Raw genomic sequence first — 21,954 nt, forward strand, 5'->3', positions numbered from 1 at the left:
GTGAATATGCGTAGAATATTTCCCAACTTCATTTATAGTAATTATGAAAAGTTGTCACTAATTTTTACCTCAGAAGAGATCTTAACGAAGATTTATATTCAAATATTCGTTCAGGGCAATAACTTTGATATTTAATATTATTTCAAAAAATGTAATAAAGCTCTTTTTTACTTTCAATTTAAGCTTAACGAGTTGTAAGTCACTAGGCTCTAGTTCTTAACCGACTGTTGCTCCACCTAATTTTATAAATAATTATAAAACTCAGCAAACTACATTTTAACTTCAAAAGCTCAGTTTCGTTGAGTTTACGTTCATTTCACAAAGTGAACAACATACCTTTACACATACAAAGCTAGATATCATTGAGAATAAAACTTAACGAATAATAATTACATTTTTCTTGTACCGTCTTCATTAAGGATTACAAATGATCCTATATAGGTAGCGGTTTACAATCAGGTGAGGAGACGAAGTACTTTTTATACTCTTTTTGTTTGTTTTAACATCTAAAAGTGTTAAATGAATAGGCGTAGAATATTTCCTTACTTCATTTATATAAATTTTTGAAAAGCTGTGACTAATTTTTACCTCAGAGGAGAACTTAACGAAGATTTTTTTTTGTAAATATTTGTTCAGGGTATAAATTTTGATATTAGGTTTTATTTCAAAACATGTAAAGCTATTTCTAACTTTCAATTTAATTATAAAGCTTAGCAAACTACATTTTAACTATAAAGCTCAGTTTCGTTTAGTTAGCGTTTATTTCTCAAAGTCAACAACATACCTTTACACATACAAAGCTAGCTATCATTGAGAAGGAAACTTAACGAAGAATACTTACATATTTCTTGTACCGTCTTTATTAAGGATTATTAAAGATCTTGTATAGATAGTGGTTCGCGAACAGGTGAGGAGACGAAGTAATTTGTATACTCTTTTCGTTTGTGTCAAATTTCGTCAAGTCTTCATAAGATCGTCTTAACCTATTTGTATAGGTTATGTGAATATACGTAGAATATTTCGTTACTTCATTTATAGCAATTATGCAGTTACTAATTTTTACCTCAGAGAGGAACTTAACGAAGATATTTTTGTTTAAATATTTGTTCAGGGCAATAATTTTGATATTGGATTTTATTTCGAAAAATGCAAACCTATTTTTACTTTCAATTAAAACTTAACGAATAATTATAAAACTGAGCAAACTGCAGTTCAACTTTTTCAGTTTCGTTGAGTTTGCGTTTATTTTCAAAGTGAACAACATACTCGTACTTTTATACATACAACGCTAGACATCATTGGCAAGGAAACCTAACGAAGAATACTTAAATTTGTCTTCTTTCGTCTTCGTTAAGGATAACAGAAGATCTAAAGTAGAAATCTAAGTTCTGGGTTCTTTATGGTGTAGTAACCGTTAAAAAATTGTTAAGAATCACTTATAACTTAAAAAACAAGTGAAAACTTATTCACAACTTAAAAAAAAGAAATGCTTTAAGAAATGAGCCAAAAATGTTTGTCCTTTAAGTTTATATAAACCTTGCCATCTGCCTATCTACCTCTTTGCCTAAGAAGTAAAGGTAAAAAAGTTCAAAACTTCAATAATCTTCTTTCTTACTCTACACATAAAAGACGCCTAACATCGTTTCGTTAAGTCTTCATGAGATTGTTTTAACTTCTATGAGTGAATATGTGTAGAATATTTCCCTACTTATTTAAGTAATTATGAAAATCTGTTAGTAATTGTTACCTCAGAGGAGAACTTAACGAAGAATATTTTTTTTTAATATTTGTTCAGGGCAATAATTTTGGTATCGGATTTTATTTCAAAAATGCAAAGCTTTACTTTTAATTTACTTTTAATTTAAACTTAACGAAAACTATATTTTAACTTTTAAGCTCAGTTTCGTTGAGTTTACGTTTATTTCTCAAAGTGAGAAACATACCTTTACACATACAATGTTTATGAAGACCGTCATGACATACAAAGCTAGATATCATTGACAAGGAAACTTGACGAAGAGTACTTAAATTTGTATTGTACCGTCTTCGTTAAGGTTTACAGAAGATATTATGCAGAAATCTAAGTTCTGTGTTTTTAATGGTATAATATCCGTTATAAAAGTGTTAAGAATCCCTTATAACTATGAGAACAACTGAAAACTTATTCACAACTTTAAGAAGAAATGCTTTAAAAATGAGTCAGAAATGTATGTCCTACAAGTTTATATCGATCTTTCTATCTGTCTATCTACCTCTCCTTCTTAAATGTAAGGTAAAAAAGTTCGAAACTTTAATAATCTTGTTTCCTAACAATGACACATAAGAGATCCCTAACATCTTTTCATTATAGAAGCAATTATTACCGATTTTTGCTCTCTCGTTCTTTGTTTAAATTGTTAAAATCGCATCTATTCTACTAAACCATCTTAGCTTTTTATAATTTTCTCTGGAAATTAAATTTTTCCTTCTTCCTTTTAACTAGTTCCTTTGAATTTTACTCTAGATGCAGAAAAGAGCTCAATTCAAAAATCCAAACCATCATATCTTAAAAACCATAACCAATTTAAAAAAAAAAAATATTCAGAAACAATTTAATGCTTGTTTAACAAAACGTTCATAGATGTACCTTCTTCACGTCTTGTATAGATACATATGAATACCAATCGATATGAATATAAACCTGAACATGGAAAAAAAGGATTTACCAAAATAAAAAAAAAAGTTTCATTCAACTCACGTAACGAATTCGAAAATTGTTCCCTATCTATAGACATATCGACAGGATACTCGTGTAACATGAAGGCTATATTGGTTATCTCTATATATTTTTAGGTAGCTACTGCAAGCATCTCCACCTCCACGTGGTGCTGCAGCAGGAAAAAAATTCCATATTTCTTCGTCCTCCTCCTTCCTCAAATAAAAGAAAGAATTTATTTATCCGAAGGCCAAAAACCACCCGTTTTGGCCCAAACCATATACGAGTACTACAATTTAACCATTGTCGCGTGTAAATCGATACAAAAATGTATTGTGTATAGAATTCGGTTCAACTATTTCCGTTACAATTGGTCGTTGCCATTGAAATTGAAAAAAAAGGTTTTTGAAACTTCAATTAAGCGCAGTAAAATGTTGTTTGAAGTTTTTTTTTGGAAATGGTCTAAATTGCTTTATTTTAAAAACTTAAGTACTTAAATAAAATTAGGAAGGCAAAAGGTATATTTCGTACTAAGGCAGATAAGTCCGGTCTATGTTCACAAGTTGTCACAAAAAAAGTAACAGATTTTAGAATATTTCTAAAAGTATTAAAGATTTTTAAAACCTTCTCCATTTGGATTTTTAAAAAGCATCTTATCCTTTTTCTATAAAAGATCTCTCCAATGACGAGCTGGACAACGAGGAAGATGAATCAACGGAATTTCTCACAACAAATTACCACAATATCTCACCCTATAAACAACAGCGACAACGTTCACTAACCCCCGATCGCAACGATTCGCATAGTTCGTCGAGTAGTTTGCGCAAACAAAGATCAATTACACCGGAAAGTCGCTCATTGACACCGGAAGATCGACGAAAAAAGGGTTCACAAGGCTCCTTGATAGGATCACGCCAGAATTCCGGTTCACGCAGCAATACTTTGGAGAGAAATAAGAAATATGAAGACAAATCACGCAGTGCATCACGCAGTTCGTCTAGTTCAAGCTATAGTGGACGTGAGCATGATGGTCAGCAAACATCGACGCCACATCGACGATCCAATGCTAGGAATGCAAAGGCTGCCGAAGATCATCGTATACGACGATCGAGGTAAGTTTTATTAATTTCTAGAGAAAAACTAACTAAATTTACACTTACATAATTTTTGTAGATCGCTTCAATTGACAGAACGATCTCCGAATCGATCGCACAAAATAATGGTTTGCGTTGGTCAGCCTATTCCTCCAAATCAACCCCCAATCTATCATCAGTCATCCCTGAGATCCTCCCAGAATAGTGCATTTCCACCGGTTATTCGAACAACTACTAACCCACAGCAGATCCTTGTCACTAACGCCAACTCCAATCGCAATACACGATCTTCAGAAGTTGACAAGAGTCGATCGTTTGACTTTGATTATGGGACGTACAGCAATCAGAATGTGCCTAGTCGCCTGGACTTTGTCGACAAGAGTCGCTCCTTCGATGAAGATTATAGGGAAACAAGCAATAATAACGGAAATGCCAGCATTAATATGCGCTATCTGCAGACCACTGACGTCCCTGGACTTAGGAAAATGCGCAAAACCTCCCCGGTGCCATCGCCTCAGTCCTCAGGAACTGGTTCGAGCACAACCCTTGGGCCACGTCAAACAAGTCCGCAGAACTACGGAACGCGGCTGTGTGATCATGAACTGACTTACGACATGCTCCGAAGATCACTTGATCGATCACCGATCATGGACTTTAGCCGGGACTATGACATCCCCGCATCCATGAAGAACCGTGAAACTATCAATGCCGGTGGAAACAGCGAGCTGAACTTTCTGAGCAGCAGTGAGCGGATATACGATCATCCGACAACCAAGCGTCCCAATCAGTCACCAAGTGACAGCAACTATTCACTCGATCGTCTGCACAATTCCCGTGACAGCATAACTCCCGACTCAGCCAATGAATTCAAATCGATTGTAACCAGTGACGATCGGCTGCGATCGGAGTACCTCTACCGACAACAGCAGCAACAACGATCACACCAGGGAACCAATCGAGGAAGGTATTGAATTTACACAAATCCAAAAATTGAAAAAAAAAAAAAAAACACAAAAAGCTTGAATAGAGTTTTAACCCTAGATGACTAGTGTCTAGTCCCCCCCTAATATTGCAATAAGAGCTATAATCAAAATCATTAAACTAAAAACACTTAACTAAAAACAAAACCAAAAAAAAAAACTAAATTAAAGTAGTGCTTAACTAAGAACTGATCTAAGACCAAAAATTAAACCAAAAATATAAAACTAACCAAAAAAAAAGTATCGTATTAGTTGCATCTTTATGTAAAGCACCATTTAAGAACCTTCAAACAAAAAATTAAAACATAAACCCTCTAGAAAACTCACAAAACAAAATTTAATGCAACCAACCACCCCGCTAATCAAAAAAAAAAAAAAAAAACTAAATGTCAGCTTAAATTAAAAACTTTCATAAACCAAAACGCTAAGTAGAAAAAAGTTGTTACCGCTAAATCACCAACCATCATCATTTTCTCCACTTACCACCACCACCACTCAGAAAAAAAAATAAATTTATCACTTCACTATTCCAATGGAATGCCAAAAAAAATGTCAACCATCCATGTGAACTGTCAAAAAAAAAAAAAAAAAAAAAATCAACCATGAACTCCGCCTGTGTTCTGATGTGTGTGATTTATGTGTTTTTGTTTTTTTCTTTTCTTTTTTTATTTTTTTTATTTTTATTTCAGTTCTTGTACGGCTAATACCTGCGATTTTTGGCCACATTGTGGTGCAAATTACAATCAAATCGTATCAAATGCTAAAATCCAACCACATCAACATAAACACCAACAATTATTGCATTCTCAATCGCTTTCGCAATCGCAATCGCAACATCATCAAAATCAACTTCAACAACACCAACAACAACAACAACAACCACATCCAATTAAACGTCAAATGAAAGCAAGTAGTGTTGAAGTGCCAATTCAACATCATAAGCCATTTTCTGTGAAACGTCAAATTAAATCAAGCAGTGTTGATGTGTCAAATAATGTTCGTGTTAGCGCTAGTAACGCCACTCTCATTAGATCGGACAGTAGAAGAACTACAGATTTAAGAACTTTTAATGGTGATTCGCGTGGACATTTGATAAATTCTTATCAACAAAATGATGCTCGTAATCGAGTGAGTTTGAATAAAAATAATAATTTCTCGAGAACATCTATACGGGTCGAGGGGAATTCGAGGAGTCGTCCGAGTGTCACTCCACTTTCGACATCAACAATGTCGATTTACTTGGGTAACTGTGAAATGCCTATAACGAGGGAACGAGAATATCATGGATCACCGACGGCAAGTGGAACGTCATCGGGCAGTGGTGGGAGATATTTGCATTCACCGAGTGGTGAATGGACATCGTCCGATGGCACACGGTCGAGGTGAGTTTCTTTTTTTCACCATTTTTCTTCTTAATTGTCCTTTTTTTTTGTAAACATATTTTTTTTTAAAGTGAATATTTACTAAATCTTTAAAAGGTTTTAAAAAAAATCTGAAGTCTTAGATTTAATTATTTGCTTCGATTCAGTGGATGTTAGAACAATGAAACTGTCAGATAGACTTTTTTATCGACCATGGACTACCTTACCATTTCGTTGCATAAACGAACCAGTTAAGAGAAAAGAAGATGCAAGTTTAATCTGTCACTTGTAAAAGAATTGGCAATCAATTTTGGCATTGACAGATTTGTAATTTTCACTACTAATACTTATTCTGAACTAAACTTTAGGCGGTGTTTACACTGAACCGTTTTGAATTGATTGATTTTGATATTTCATTTCCATCTCAAGTTTTTATTTTTTACTTAAAACGTGTTCCTCAGCTTCCTTTTTGATTTTATTCTTCTAAAATGAAACGTCAAAATAAATTTCCTCAAGAAAATTGTTTTTGAAAACTTAGGGAATATTTGTTTTCAGAAATCAAGCAATAAATCTGATAATTTGTATGTTACACTAGTGCTTCTCAGCCATGACTTTACACATTTATCAGGACCAATAAAAGACCAAATTAAAGTATCCGTAGCATGATGGTTAGTGCGTTGGACTGTCATGCCAGAGGTCTTGGGTTCAATCCATGCCTATGCAATCTAAAATTTCAATGTAACTTTTTGATAGACTGTATTATCGATCTCTAAACTACCTTATCATATTTGTTGTATATTCGACAGTTAAGAAAACAGAGGATTCAAGTTCAATTATCTGTCACTTGTAAAAGAATAGACTGTTGATATTGACGTTGACAGTTTTATAAAGTTCACTATTACACTTATTCTGAACTAAACCTCATTACCCAATTTGACATTTCGTCACTTTTTGTTGTTTTAAACTTCAAAATAAACTTCAAACGTAAAAATAAATTGCCCAAAGGTTCTTCCTCGTACATTTGTTTCCTTCATTTAAGACGGTCTTCATTTCGGACTTGATGTGACTTTTCATTCTCTGATGTTTTGGACTTGATGTGACTTTTCATTCTCTGATAATGTGATACAGCTTTTTTTTGCCATTGATTTGGTTAATACGTCATTTTTACGTCCAAATACTTAATTTATCGACTGCACTTTGCAAGTTTTGGAAAATGGATCCTTTTGGCAAAGATACACTGCTGGGCCTAGTACACTTTCTTGTGGTATACCGGGATTTTTTTTCTTAGTTCCGAGTAATTTTGGTCGTACTGTACTCTAAGGCGTCGATAATTTTTATCATCTGGAAATCTCGTAGCCTAATATTTTTTCGAACTGTTCTTCTTTCTTAAACCAATGCTTTTATTTCGATATTGTGACGGTGCTCTTGTCATCGGTGGGGTTTTATGGGACAATCAGTTTAACCACACAAAAGAAAGCAGCTTTGCTGTGTTCTCAACCGCTTTCGTGCTTTCCGGGTCTACAGCGAACGTTGAATTGGAAACACAGAAAAGTAAGAAGAGAGAAAAGGAGAGGTAAATAAAAGTAGGATGCTTAAAATTTAATCAATTAGATATAGACGAAATTTGTTTATAAATTACCATACATATGAATTTTGTTGGGTTCAACCTCAAATTATTCTCCTCTGACCAACGATAAATCCTATACAAGTCTTTATTAAGTAGGTAAGCACTGTTTTTAATCATGCCCAATTCACAACTTAGGCGAATCTGTACATCGTCTGCATATAAATGAATGGACGAATAATGCACCTGGGTTTTAAGGTAATTAATATTCATGCAAAATATCAATGGTCCTAGTATTGATCCCTAGGGAACTCCGGAATAAAGATCCAGCAATCCTGAAGCATGTTTTCTCCCAGAAAGGTAAGACAACATTAAATCGGAAGCTGAATCTTTAAATAGGAACAGCCTTTTCATTTTGAAAATAAGAACACTGTGATTAACCGTATCAAATGCTTTCGAGAAGTCAAGTAATCCTAAAAATGATACTTGATCATGGTCAATAGCACATCTTAGATCATCAGTTACTTTAATGACAGTAGACATACAACTGTGATTTATTCTAAAATTGGATGGGTTAACACATAGGAGATTGTTATTTTTTGAAAAATTCGAGATTGTAAAATTTTGTCTAAGACTTTTGAAATAAATGGAAGAATTGAAATTAAGCGAGTAGCAGGTTTCTTGATCACAGTAATTACTTTTGCAACTTTCCAGGTATGAGGAGAAGAGCTTGTCGTAATGATTGTATTGAAAATATGCGTAAGGGTGGGAAGTATGTGAGGTAGTATTATTTTAATAAACCCAATGGCTTGTGATTTAATTTTTAAAATACTGTCTACTAAATCAGCTTCTTCAACTTCCTGAAATTTAAAACAATTTAAGCTTGGATCCACTGGTTCCATATCATTTGCTATTTCTACCTCATTAAGAGATTCAGACTGGACTTTTGTAAAATCAGCATTAAGAAAATCAGGATTAATGTTTTCAGGGTATTTTCCTTTCAATGGTCCTACTCGAAGATCTCGTATATTTTTCCAGAGTGTTTTAGAAGGTAGATCTTTTCTCAAATGATTTGAATATACTTGTTTCCCTTATTTTAATGCGTACTTTGTTTCGAAAGTCACGAAAAGTATTATGAAACTCAGTCAATCAAAAACGTTTCCATTGTTTGTAAGCTAAGTCTCTTTGCTTCATCAGTTCCTTAGAGAAATTGTGCTTGTGCTTGACCACCTTTTTTTTTGAGCTTCACATGCTTATCGAATAAACTACTAATAGAATTATATAGAAAAAAACCTGGTCATCGGCGGAAGCCATAAAATATATTTGTTGCCAGTTAATCTGAAATAGATCGTGTTCCAGTTGAGCCAAGTCAATATTTTTAAAATCTCGATATTCAATAGTAGTAGGTACCGTTCGGGGAACAAAATCAAAGGTAGCAAAATTAAATCATGTTTCGAAAAGGCGGATGCGGAAAGCTGGTAGTAGATCAAGAAGTTTTCTATATTATGGGTAAAAAATAAGTCTAAGAGTGTTGCCCTATCATTAGTAAAATGAGTCAAATTACAATTAAAGTCACCACATAAGACGATTTCAGAATAAAAAGAGGAAATACTCTCTAATACTGTGAACATGGGCGAAAAAGCAACGTGTTTATTGTGACGTTTAACCACACTTAATAAGCTTTTATTCACACCATTCAAAATTTCTATAAAACAATAGTCAACAGGGGAAGAGCTCTCTGATCTGGCAACAAAACTGCGTTTTTATTGAACTGCAAATGTAAATCGCAACCCCTCCACCTCTTGGGTCACTTCTATCACAGGGAAACAAAACATAGCATTTTAAGTTACACAGGACTTCAGATAAACCTGCCATGAACCATGTCTCAGATACAAAGATAATGTCTATATTGGAGCACTCGAACACTTTCTAAATTCATACATTTTTGATAAAGACTTCATTCAATTGATTTTCTGCAATATTTAAATTGAAGCTATTGATTGATGTTATCAAAAGTGTTTTCACAGCACCAGTGACACGTATAAACACCCTTCCGTTTGTAGTGTAAACACTCGATAGAGCTTTCTGACTTTTGAGTGCAAGAGCTTTCCGCAAGATCATGTGGGTGTGGCTGCATGACGTTAAGCTTTCATTTACATGAATGTTGCTGTCAGAATTGAGCTTTACATCATGTAAACAAAGATTTTGTCTATTAACTTCCCATAGCAAGTTATTGTAATGGGTCCGATTTGTCAAATTGAAAATTTTGACATTTCTCGACGTTTCAAGGTCCATAGAGTCGAAATAAAAGATTTTTAGAAAGATCTCTGTGCGTGCGTGTGTACGTACGTTCACGACGTTCTTTCGTCGTCCATAGCTCAAGAACCAGAAGAGATATCGATTTCAAATAAATTTTGTTATACAGATAATAAGGCAGAAAGATGCTGAAAGGGCTCTCAAGAAAATTGCGTGGGTGGTTTTTTTTTACCATAGCAGTTTGAAAAAAAGGGGAAAATTTTGGTTAACTCTAAATATCTTCCGAACCAAAAACGCTAGAGACTTGAATTAAATTTTATATGATATATTGTAACGTGATATCAAAAAAGTATATTTTTTGAAAAAAAATAACAGTTTTTTTTTATAAATCAAAAAAACTAGAAAAAAATTGTCATCTACAAAATTTTACGACTAAAATATGATTTCATCTCCAAAACCATTTTGTGCACCGATGAATAATGTTTTCAACATCTGATAAAATTTTGAGAAAAATCGAATTGACAGTTTTTTTTTTTATAAAAAATAAAAATCTAAAAAAACCATTACTCAAAGTTGGTAAAAATTGAATATCGATTCAAATATCTTTTCAAAAAGTTGAAATTAAGGCTTCAAACTTATTTAATCTTATAAGAAATATTGTATTAAACATTCTGAAAAATGTTAAGAAAAATCGAATTGACAGTTTTTCTACAAAAAATAAAAACCTAAAAAAAAAATTAATAAAAGTTGGTAAAAATTGATTTTTGACTCAAATATCTTTTCAAAACTCTTTGAGATATTGGCTTTAATTTACTTTAATCTTTCAAAAAATCTTGTTGTCAACATTCAGTTAAAGTTTGAAAAAAATCGAATTGACAGTTTTTTTACAAAAAATAAAAACCTAAAAAAAAAAGTATAAAACTTGGTAAAAATTTACTTTCGGCTCAAATAGCTTTTCAAAAATTAAAAATATTGGCTTCAAACTTATTTTATTTCACAGAAATTATTGTTTTCGATATTCAGTAATTTGTATATAAAAATCCAACAGTCCGTTTTTTCATAAAAAATAAAATCTACAAAAAATAGTACGAAAATTTGGTAAAAATTACCAAAGTACATATAGACAAACTTTTAAGCAAGATAAATCGACAGACGGGATGGGAAGTTATCAGTGTGGGTCGCATCCCAGCTTCTTTTTCTTTTTATAACTGATCCGATTTTCTTGAAAAGGTGTACAGAACATTTTTTATGAATCCCCAGAGCATAATCTAGAAATGAAAACTCCCTTATAAGTTGTAGAAAATAGCTCTAACGATTTTGATTAAACTTTATGTCTAGTAAAAAAGATTAATGGCCGAAGCCGGGATTAAAAACCAGGATCTTTTATAACAACGAAATTACAAATAGAGATTTTGAGATTGACAGAAGGTCAAATCTTGCAACAAAAAAATTTATGAAGAATATCAAGTATGAAAATTATTAATTGTTAAACGAATTGAAAAAAAAAAAACAACCAAGAAAAATCACTAAAAGAAAATCAGAAGGACGAATTCGAAATAAATGAAGAACACCAGAAGAAAAGCAATGTTATTAGAAACAAAGGAAAACTTAGCTTCTTTTTGACTTTCTCCAACAGCTATCGTGGTCCTACCTCAACAACTTTTCTCACAGCAGAACAAAATCTTCAATTCACTATAACTTAAAAAACTATCGTACAAAAATTACGTCTTTTTCAAAAAAAAAAAAAATCCTTCACACAATTGTCTTTAATCTTCTAATCGCTTTGGGCGCAATCCAAAAAGTGGTCATCATCATGGCGAGCTTGACCCTTCCGGCTACTTGCCCTCAGGCAATCCTCTTGGATCTTTTGCGTGGTGATCGATCTGTATCGGTCCGGCAACTTCCTCCATTCATAAGATTGAAGTGTTCGACCGAGAAGCCAGGTATCTTTCATCGCACGCGATCTCTTTAAATAGGTGATGCGATCACCCCGTAGCTCTGTGAGTGAGTTCAACTCTTCACTTTCGAACCCATTCCAGCCAAGACTTTCTGGAAAATCGTGTGGAATTCCTCGCAATAACGAATTTCCGAGCACCTACACGCACTAGATTTTGGTTGAGGAAAAACTTCTTATGTCGTGTTGAAGAAAGTCTATTATTAAAATATTCTTGGAGTGATTTTCTCTAGTTAATACTTTAGATGGGCTCACGGCCATACTAAGTTAAAGATAGTGTGACTTTTCTACACACATTGTTGGGCATGGGTATCGTCTTCATGCCTTGATGATCTTGTTCAACCAATATGGGGGTCAACCGTCGCACAGTTCGGTGAGACCTGTTAAATTTGCTTTCCCAATAAGCTAGGAGAGCAGGTCACTGGCTGATGGTCCAGGTTCCTACTTATTATATCTTTTAAAATTTTGGGGCCGCAGTAAGAATTCGTTAATGTTGGTTAGCAACAAGGGAGGTCAAACTTACGGCAACAACTTTGAGTTAAAATTTCGATTTATACCCTAAATTTCAAGTTATTTCTTCCTGATAAAATGATATTTAAAATATGGTTATTTAGGGCGTATACGTAATTTTATATTATTTATCAACTTTTGTACAATTTCACCTCCATTTTTCGTTAACAGTATTTTTTCTTCAAAAATAAGAACAAACAATTTGGATTAAGAACTTTCAAAATAAATCTGATTATTAATAATAATTTACCTTTCTTTCTCATAATCGGATTTGTATCAATTTTTTAAATTTGTTTACACATTTTATATTTTTTGTTTGAATAAAAGCCAAAAAACTCATACAACACGAAGATGGCCTACAAAATTTCCATCAACGGCACTAGCAGCTTACAGAAGAGGAGACATCTATTGTGATTTTTAAATTAAAAAAAAGAATGTTTCAAAATTTCCAGATTAAAAAAATTTGGCTAAGTCAATATGTTTGACCTTTTTTTGATGTTGTATTTTAGTTAACACTTTCAATGTAAAAAACCTAAAATGTATTGATTACGAAATCCCTTAAAATTTAAACCACCAACAAATTCCATTCCGAATATAACTTAAATTCTAACCTTTTCCAGGATATTCATTAGCCATACCATAAATATTTAACGCAACTTAATAATTATGCCTTTACCACCCTACCTTGAAATATTTATGTAGTAACCTATAAAATTTATAAATTATGCATAGGCTCGTTTTACCATATTTTATACCCCACACAATATTCTCTCTGCAACTTTATATCTCTCTATACCCGATAACATTCATATACAAAGATAAACCAGGATGCTATAAATAATTATAATTTAAAATCCTTCGAACGATGACCTTTTACCTCTCTATTTATCCGAAGGATGGTTGTTTCTTTGCTCTCCGAATATTATCCTTAAATATTATCTCCAATATTTTTGTAGAGTATACAAATACTCATACATATCCAATATTGTAATATACATAAGTGTTATCCTTTGAATCTTTGAAAAATTGTATCTAAAACTCCTCCAAGTCTCTGTGCCTCAATTGAGAATACTCGAAGTATACTTGAAAATCAATTGGAAAAATTCATTGATTTTATATTTTCCAGGACATCGAACAACAATAATATAAACAAAAGTAACAAAAACAACAACAATTGCAACATTTCAACGAAATCGAATTGCACATCATCAACAACTATTCCAAATGCAAATAAGTCGTCGTCAACGGAAACGACAACAACATCAGTAGCAGGAGCACCAGCAGCAGTAGCAGCAGCAACAATAACTCCAACAACAACAACAATAGCAGCACGTGAACGTATCCGCAGTGTATCGCTACCGAACATTCTCAATATATCCGAATCACAGTGAGTACAAAAAGCTATGCATATATTTTGTTGATATAAGATTTTACCATATTCTCTTGAATGTTTCTATGCATTGAATATAAATGTGTACAATGTACACATCCTTGTGCTTCTTATATCCTGCGATGATACTCCAGGTACACTCAACTATATACTGTACTCCAATTTCTTCTCCTTTTGTCATTGTTGAGCCAAATGGCAAAATTCTCACTTAGCCACATATAAATTCAAACCACTGCACATGAGAAAATAGAAAATCCTTCACATATCCGGTTTCAGTTTTCACACACACGTGGGTTTTAGAGGTTTGGGTTTTTCCGGTATCTGTAAGCTTTACTTGCAATTGCATTTGAGAGAGCCAGAACAACAGCAAGCAATCTCGAATGTGGAATATACACACAAGGAGCTTTGCATTTAATTCCTTAAATAAACCAAACTTGAAAGGATTATTATTCCCTTGGCGATGATGACTGTGGGCGGATAGGATAGGATATGGCGTTAGCGTTGTCGGTATAGCAGTTTGGTAGAGTAGTTTTAAGAAGGACTCTCCTTTGGAATTTTAGTTTTCACCCCCATCCCTCCAGAGAAGAGTCTTATTTAGTTTTTCCTTTTGTCTTCCTTTATTTTCCTATGCTCAATTCCGTTGGGTCTTGGATAAAGTTTTGGTGGCGAGGTCGCTTCCGGTTCCGTGTGTTATCTGTCCACCCGACTGCCTCCTGTATCTAACGCATGAATGTCACTATACTTCCTCAGTTATTCTATACTGAATTCCCAACATTCCAATGAAAATTCCTAGATCACTCAGCACATATGTAGGTATGTATATTTTGTATGTAAAAAGGACCTTCTGTTTTATATCTTCCTGTCCTGTTGAATCCGCTTTTGATATAACATAGGGTAAAGTACGTTTGTGCGACATCCGTCGTTATGGGTTATTCAATTGAAAAGCTCTTATAGACATATTCAAATGCGACCATGTGAAGAAAATCGAATAGGATATAATTCATTCGAATAAAAAGAGTATGATAAGGATAAGGAGGGGGATGTATTTTTGAATAACCCATATAAAGGATATACAAATGAAGAACACGTATAAATTCTGTGTCGGCATGAAGTTGTCTATTCGCACGATTAATTGATAAGAACATCAATCTGTTCTGTGTAGGTAAGGTAGGTACACTCTTGTATAATGAAAGTCACATCTTGTGAAGAGAATATGTTAAGGAAGTAGAGTAAGATAGGTACGGTATTTGGACAACAAGGACACATTATTGTGTTGATTTAATTGAAGTTTAACACACATAATCACTTTGAAAACAAAGCAAAATGTCATCACAAGATGAAAACTATAGAGAAATCCTATAGAAGTGTGTAGGAAGATAATTTCTAAGAATTGAAATTTTTTATCTTTACGGTTGATGTTTTGAAATTCCTTTGTTTTTGGCCATCATTGTGTATCTACTCAAAGTTCTCCCCCTTGTTTGAAAAACTATTATTTTAGTTAAGGTATTATGAAAAGGTAATAATCTTTTGAGATGTCTTCTGTCGTCCTTGATTTGGAGCCCATAAGTCTTTGTTCTCGGAAACATGTATCTATCTTGCCTCAGAAGACGAAAGATGTTATCGTGCATGTGGGATATGGTGCATCATGACCAACTAATGACCTGACAACAAACTGTAGAAAACATTTTTAATTAGTGTGTCTATTATTACTAGATGTCTTGAGTTTTACAACAGGGCCTTTCAATTGGCACTTCCTATCTTTTAATTAAATTAAAATCAAGTGTTTTGTGAGATATTATCAATATTTTTTAGTTGTTTTAAAGGGTTTTCGATGATATTACGTATGGAATATTGAATTTTTCAAATTAAGTGTGTAAATTAAATTGGATCAATCATAACAGCATAAATTACACTGGAAATACTTTTTTGAGGGATTAAGATGTCCTTAATTCGAATATCACCTTTACAATTTTTTATCACATCAGGTTTTAAAAATATGCCCCTTTAAAAATGCTGAAAACAAACAAAAACGGGTTTTTAAGCCTAATCTCAAACTTAAAACATCTCTTAACAAAGATTGTATGATGATTTTGAAAAGTACAAACCTTTCTGTTTGGATACAATAGAAAGGATTTTAGAATCTTACTTAGTTTTTGGAAATTCCTGATGTGATACATTAATTTTAAAATCGGATTTAAAATAAGGCTTCGAAAGCCTTTTAGAAAGTGCAATTTCAATGCCAGTAAAAAAACCTCGGCGACCAGTGTTATGTTACTCGTAGAACAACTTCTACTGTTTTTGGTTTATTTCCTTATTTCTGTGACTTCAGAATTCTCACAAGAGAAAGTCTGAAGGGACAAAATTACTCGATTACCTACAGAGAATATTGTAATCATTAAATGCATTCGATTGAGTTTGGTGTTAAGCTTTCTTATCAAAAGTTTTTGCATTTGGTTTCCACGAAAATGTTCTTCGTTAGGATTTAAATTACATGTTTTCTAAAAGTAGCATTCTACGATGGTTACAAATCTGATAGCAACAAATTAAAGGATAGTGTGCCTCAGGGGTCCGTTTCGTTTCCGATACTTTTTTCAACTTCCCATAGGAAGTTATAACCCGTGTTTTTGGCATTCTATAAATAGTAGTAGTACCTGTAACGTGATATTTAGTGCGTTCGACTGTTATGCAAGGGGTCTTGGGTTCCTGCCTGTGCCACCTAACTGTTTTTACGGGTACTGCCTCTTGCGAGGAACTGACAAATCCTCCAAGAGTAATTCATGTCATGAAAAATTGCTTTCTCAAATAAGCCGTTCGGAATCAGCATATAAACTGTAGGTACCTTCCATCCCTGACAACATTACGCGCACACAGGAATGGTTGACAGTTGTAAGTCACTAAGCCCTGGTTCTTCATGGACTGTTGCGCCACCTATTTTTCTTATAAATAGCGTAGAAGAAAATTTCCAAGAAAACCCATCGGCAGAGGATAAATTTTTGTAATTAAAGAATTAAAACCACTGAAACAAGACCTGTCAGAATAATAAATTAAAAAAAAAACACACACAAATAGAATAAAACTAATAAAATGGACAATTTTCAAGAAGAAATGGTAAGAAACCATCTTGAAATTGAGATTCTATACAAAAAATTTCATTTAACAATTGCACCTTTGACATAAAATAAAAACTTCAAGAAGGGGGTTTGTTCGTAGACTACTAAATTAACATGTGATGTTGAAACGAGCTTGAAGCTCACCTCAATTCTGTATATACCTGAATCGAGTTGAAATGAGCTTGGTTCTACTCGATTCCGGTCGGAAATTGGAGTTGAGTGAACATTTGTGAAGAAAAACATGTATGGAGAAGTTGGTTTTGCAGATAATGCATTATGATCTGTTTATTTGCATGTTTGTGCACCAATATATTAGTATTGTTTTAGTCAAATAAAAAAAAATTAAACATGGAGTTGGTAGCATATTAAATGGTGTTGAACTATTCAGTTCTTCATTACTTAACATGAATGAAACTATTTCACTTGGACTTCATAAGAAACATCGAAACACCAATTGTATTAGAAAGTGCTGTCCAACTGAATAATTTTTAAATCTTCGTGTGCGGTGGAAATATTTATTTAATCAACTGAGATAAACCTTTGTCGGCAACATAGCAAAACTTAATTATCTTTACTACTGTTTTCTCTTGCAAAATAAGCTCAGTTAGTCCATTTTCATTAACAAAACTTAATAATATAAACAGCAACAGATTGATTTTTTCCCCAATGAAAAACACATGATTCCAAATGCACAACTACTCAACAAACACAGCCATCGGGATGCAAATGCAATATCAATCGTACCAACATTTGAGAACGAAATCATATAAGATCCATTCGAGACTCGTATAAATGTCAAAAACCCTTCAGTGGAATGGTTCTACTTTAACTTTTATCGGCAGTATTCTTACTGCGCATATTGTTTTTGCTATTTGTGTAAAATCCTGCTATACTATTGATAGATTTTCCAACAAAACACTGGTATTTTCATCGGTCCGATTTGTCGAATTGAAAATTTTAACATTCCTCAACGTTTCAAGATCTCTTGAGTCGAAATAAAAGATTTTTAGGGAGATGTCTGTGTGTACGAACGTTTTTTGACATCTGGTCAAATTTTTAGAAAAATCAAACTGATAGTTTTTCTTATACAAATAATAACCTAAACAAATTACTAACAGTTCCAAAAATTGATTTTGACTCAAATATCTCTTCAAAAATTTTAGATTATGACTTTAAACAATTTTTTTCTTATAAGAAATATTGTTTTCAACGTTCGGTAACATTTTCAGAAAAATCGAATTGACACTTTTTTTTTTTAATGAAAACCCAACCAAAAGAACAATACTACAACTTGGTAAAAATTTACTTGCTACTCAAATATCTTTTCAAAAATTAAAAATATTGGATTCAAATTAACTTTATCACACGGACATTCAGTCAATTTTTCATAAAAATCCAACAGTCCGTTTTTCATAAAAAAAAATAAAAGCTACAAAAAACAGTACGCAAATTTATTAAAAATTGATGTCGGTTCTCGATATCTCTTGAAAAATAGAAGATATTGACTTCAGATTATTTGTATTCATACAATTTGTATTTCTTTATTTAAGAAATAAAAACTCTCAAGAAAATCTACTAAAATTGGTAAAAATTGGTTTTCTACTAAAAATCTCGTTAACAAAAATAGATCTTGAAATCAAACTAAAGGAAGATTTTTTTGAGGTTAGGATTTTCATGCATTAGTATTTGACAGATCACGCGGGATTTCAGACATGGTGTCAAAGAGAAAGATGCTCAGTATGCTTTGACATTTCATCTTGAATAGACCTACTAACGAGCAACGCTTGCAAATCATTGAATTTTATTACCAAAATCAGTGTTCGGTTCGAAATGTGTTTCGCGCTTTACGTCCGATTTATGGTCTACATAATCGACGATGGGAGCAAACAATTAATGTGATTGTGACCAAGTTTCGCACTCAGTTTACTTTATTGAACATTAAACCAACCACACGAGTGCGTACAGTGCGTACAGAAGAGAATATTGCGTCTGTTTCTGAGAGTGTTGCTGAAAACCACATGGAAGATTTTACGCAAAGATCTTGGTGTAAAACCGTATAAAATACAGCTCGTGCAAGAACTGAAGCCGAACGATCTGCCACAACGTCGAATTTTCAGTGAATGGGCCCTAGAAAAGTTGGCAGAAAATCCGCTTTTTTATCGACAAATTTTGTTCAGCGATGAGGCTCATTTCTGGTTGAATGGCTACGTAAATAAGCAAAATTGCCGCATTTGGAGTGAAGAGCAACCAGAAGGCGTTCAAGAACTGCCCATGCATCCCGAAAAATGCACTGTTTGGTGTGGTTTGTACGTTGGTGGAATCATTGGACCGTATTTTTTCAAAGATTCTGTTGGACGCAACGTTACGGTGAATGGCGATCGCTATCGTTCAATGCTAACAAACTTTTTGTTGCCAAAAATGGAAGAACTGAACTTGGTTGACATGTGGTTTCAACAAGATGGCGCTACATGCCACACAGCTCGCAATTCTATGGCCATTTTGAGGGAAAACTTCGGAGAACAATTCATCTCAAGGAATGGACCGGTAAGTTGGCCACCTAGATCATGCGATTTGACGCCTTAAGACTATTTTTTGTGGGGCTACGTCAAGTCTAAAGTCTACACAAATAAGCCAGCAACTATTCCAGCTTTGGAAGACAACATTTCCGAAGAAAATCGGGCTATTCCGGCCGAAATGCTCGAAAAAGTTACCCAAAATTGGACTTTCCGAATGGACCACCTAAGACGCAGCCGCGGTCAACATTTAAATAAAATTATCTTCAAAAAGTAAATGTCATGGACCAATCTAACGTTTCAAATAAAGAATCGATGAGATTTTGCAAATTTTATGCATTTTCTTTTTAAAAAAAGTTTTCAAGCTCTTAAAAAATCACCGTTTATTTCTTTATATTCAAAATGTTGTTGGTTATTATTAGTTTTTTTAAGAATAATTTATTTGATAACTTTTTTAACAGAACATCTAAATCTTCAAACTTTTAAGCAAGACGAATTGACAGACAGGATGGGAAGTTATAAGGTATGGTTTAGATGTGTCATTGTTTTCAAAACTTAAAAAAATATCTTGACAGATGAAAGCCATGTATCACGATGTTTGAATTTTGAAAACTTAATTATTTTACTGTGAACATACAACATATTATATTCAAACAAATGACCAAACTTTCAATGCACAAAACATTCATTAAAAAAAGAGGCTGGGATGCGACCCACACTCATAACTTCCCATTCCCATTTTTGTAGATTTTATTTTTTTATGAAAAAACGGATTGTTGATTTTTTATAAAAAAAAAAAACTGCTGAATATCGAAAACAATATTTTCTGTGAAATAAAAAAAAAAGTTTGAAGACAATATTGTTAATTTTTGAAAAGCTATTTTAGACGAAAATCAATTTTTAACAAATTTTGTTAAATTTTCTTTTAAGTTTTTATTTTTTGTAATAAGAACTGTCAATTCGATTTTTCTTAAAATTTTACCGAATAGTGAAAACAATTTTTTTTAAAGATAAAATAAGTTTGAAGCCATACTCTCAAAGTTTTGAAGAGATATTTGAGTTGAAAATCAGTTTTTAACATCTTTGAGCAATGTTTTAAAGGTTTTTATTTTTTATAAAAAAAAAACTGTCAATTCGATTTTTCTCAAAATTTAACCATATGTTAAAAACGTTATTTTTCGTTGCACAAAATGTTTTGGAGAAGAAATCATTTTTAATTCGTAAGATTTTCGAGGTGACAAATTTTTAGTTGGTTGGATTTTTTTCCAAAAATATGTTGGTTTGATATTGCGTAACAATATATAATATAAAATTTAATGCAGGTCTCTAGCGTCATTGGTTCCTGAGATATTTAGTGTTAACCAACATTTTCACCCTTTTCTTTAAACTGCTATGGTAATAAACCACCTATTAAATTTTTTTGAGAGTCCTTTCTGCATTATTATTTGTATAACGAAATTTATTTGAAGTCGATATCTCTTCTGGTTCTTGACCTATGGACGACGAAAAAACGTGGTGAACGTACGGACGTACGAACGTACCTACACACGCACACGCAGACATCTTTCTAAAAATCTTTTATTCCGGAGCTTTCGGAGCTTCTAAATTTTGGTTCCTTTTTTCGTTCTGAATATGTTTTGAGCTTGTTCAGAGCGTGCTCAATGAGCTTACAATGAAATAACTGAAAAAAACAAATTCTGAATATTGAACACAAGTATTTTCATATGTGAAATTGAAAAAAGCTTAGTTCAAGTGTATTTCAAAATTAATTTCCAGCACTTAAAAATCTTTTCTGAATTAAAAAAAAAAAAAAAAAAAAAAAAAAAAGCCTAAAGTGTCTTCGAATTTCCTCCCAGAGTGTGTAATGCAAATTTTCCTTGAAATTAATTGAAGACGAGTCTTACACATGTTTCTATAATGTTCATTTATTCTTCTCTAGAAAATTATATTAATTTTAAGCATTCTGTATTACGCCTAAAATCTATCAAAGTTATGTACTTACACACCAAATTCAATTAAAGGATCAAGACCGTCTAACTACACAACACATATGTATAAGTTTGACTATGACTCAAAATTAATTTTCCAACAACTGGAAAATACCCAAAACCTTGTTTAGAATTTGCTATGACTTGTTATACCTAAGAAGTATCTCTTCGTACTTCCATCATCATCCTTCCTGTTCCTGTTGATATAAGTTTCTTCTTCGAAAATCTTAGTTTCAACTTGTGAAAGTTTTCATTACACAAAGGTATAGATACAATTTCGAAAACGACGACAAACTTCAAAGTCTTCAATTGCATCCCTGATGGATATGACACGGGGTTATGTGAGCGTTGCATTATGCACATTATACTAAAATAACAAAATTTCCTATTCCCAAAAATTAATGTTGATGTATATTTACAAAGAGAAGCAGTAAAACTTAACTAACTTTCTTCCTATGCACTTTGAGATTTAATCTAAACACTATTCCTCATTTCTATGTAAAAGGTTTTGATGATGATGAAAAAGGACATCAAAGCAT

General features: G+C 32.9%; 1 protein-coding gene across 1 annotated transcript in view; it reads left to right on the forward strand.

The window, feature by feature from the left end:
- Positions 1-21,954, forward strand: part of LOC129946187 (uncharacterized) — a 507,301-nt gene that overhangs the window by 214,698 nt on the left and 270,649 nt on the right. The window contains exons 4-7 of the mRNA XM_056056274.1: positions 3,369-3,807; positions 3,869-4,753; positions 5,459-6,151; positions 13,541-13,801. Of these exons, the coding sequence (XP_055912249.1) occupies positions 3,369-3,807; positions 3,869-4,753; positions 5,459-6,151; positions 13,541-13,801 (2,278 nt within the window). The remainder of the gene's footprint in view (positions 1-3,368; positions 3,808-3,868; positions 4,754-5,458; positions 6,152-13,540; positions 13,802-21,954) is intronic.

Source organism: Eupeodes corollae, chromosome 2, assembly GCF_945859685.1.
Source record: "Eupeodes corollae chromosome 2, idEupCoro1.1, whole genome shotgun sequence".
Classification (NCBI taxonomy): Eukaryota; Metazoa; Arthropoda; class Insecta; order Diptera; family Syrphidae; genus Eupeodes; species Eupeodes corollae.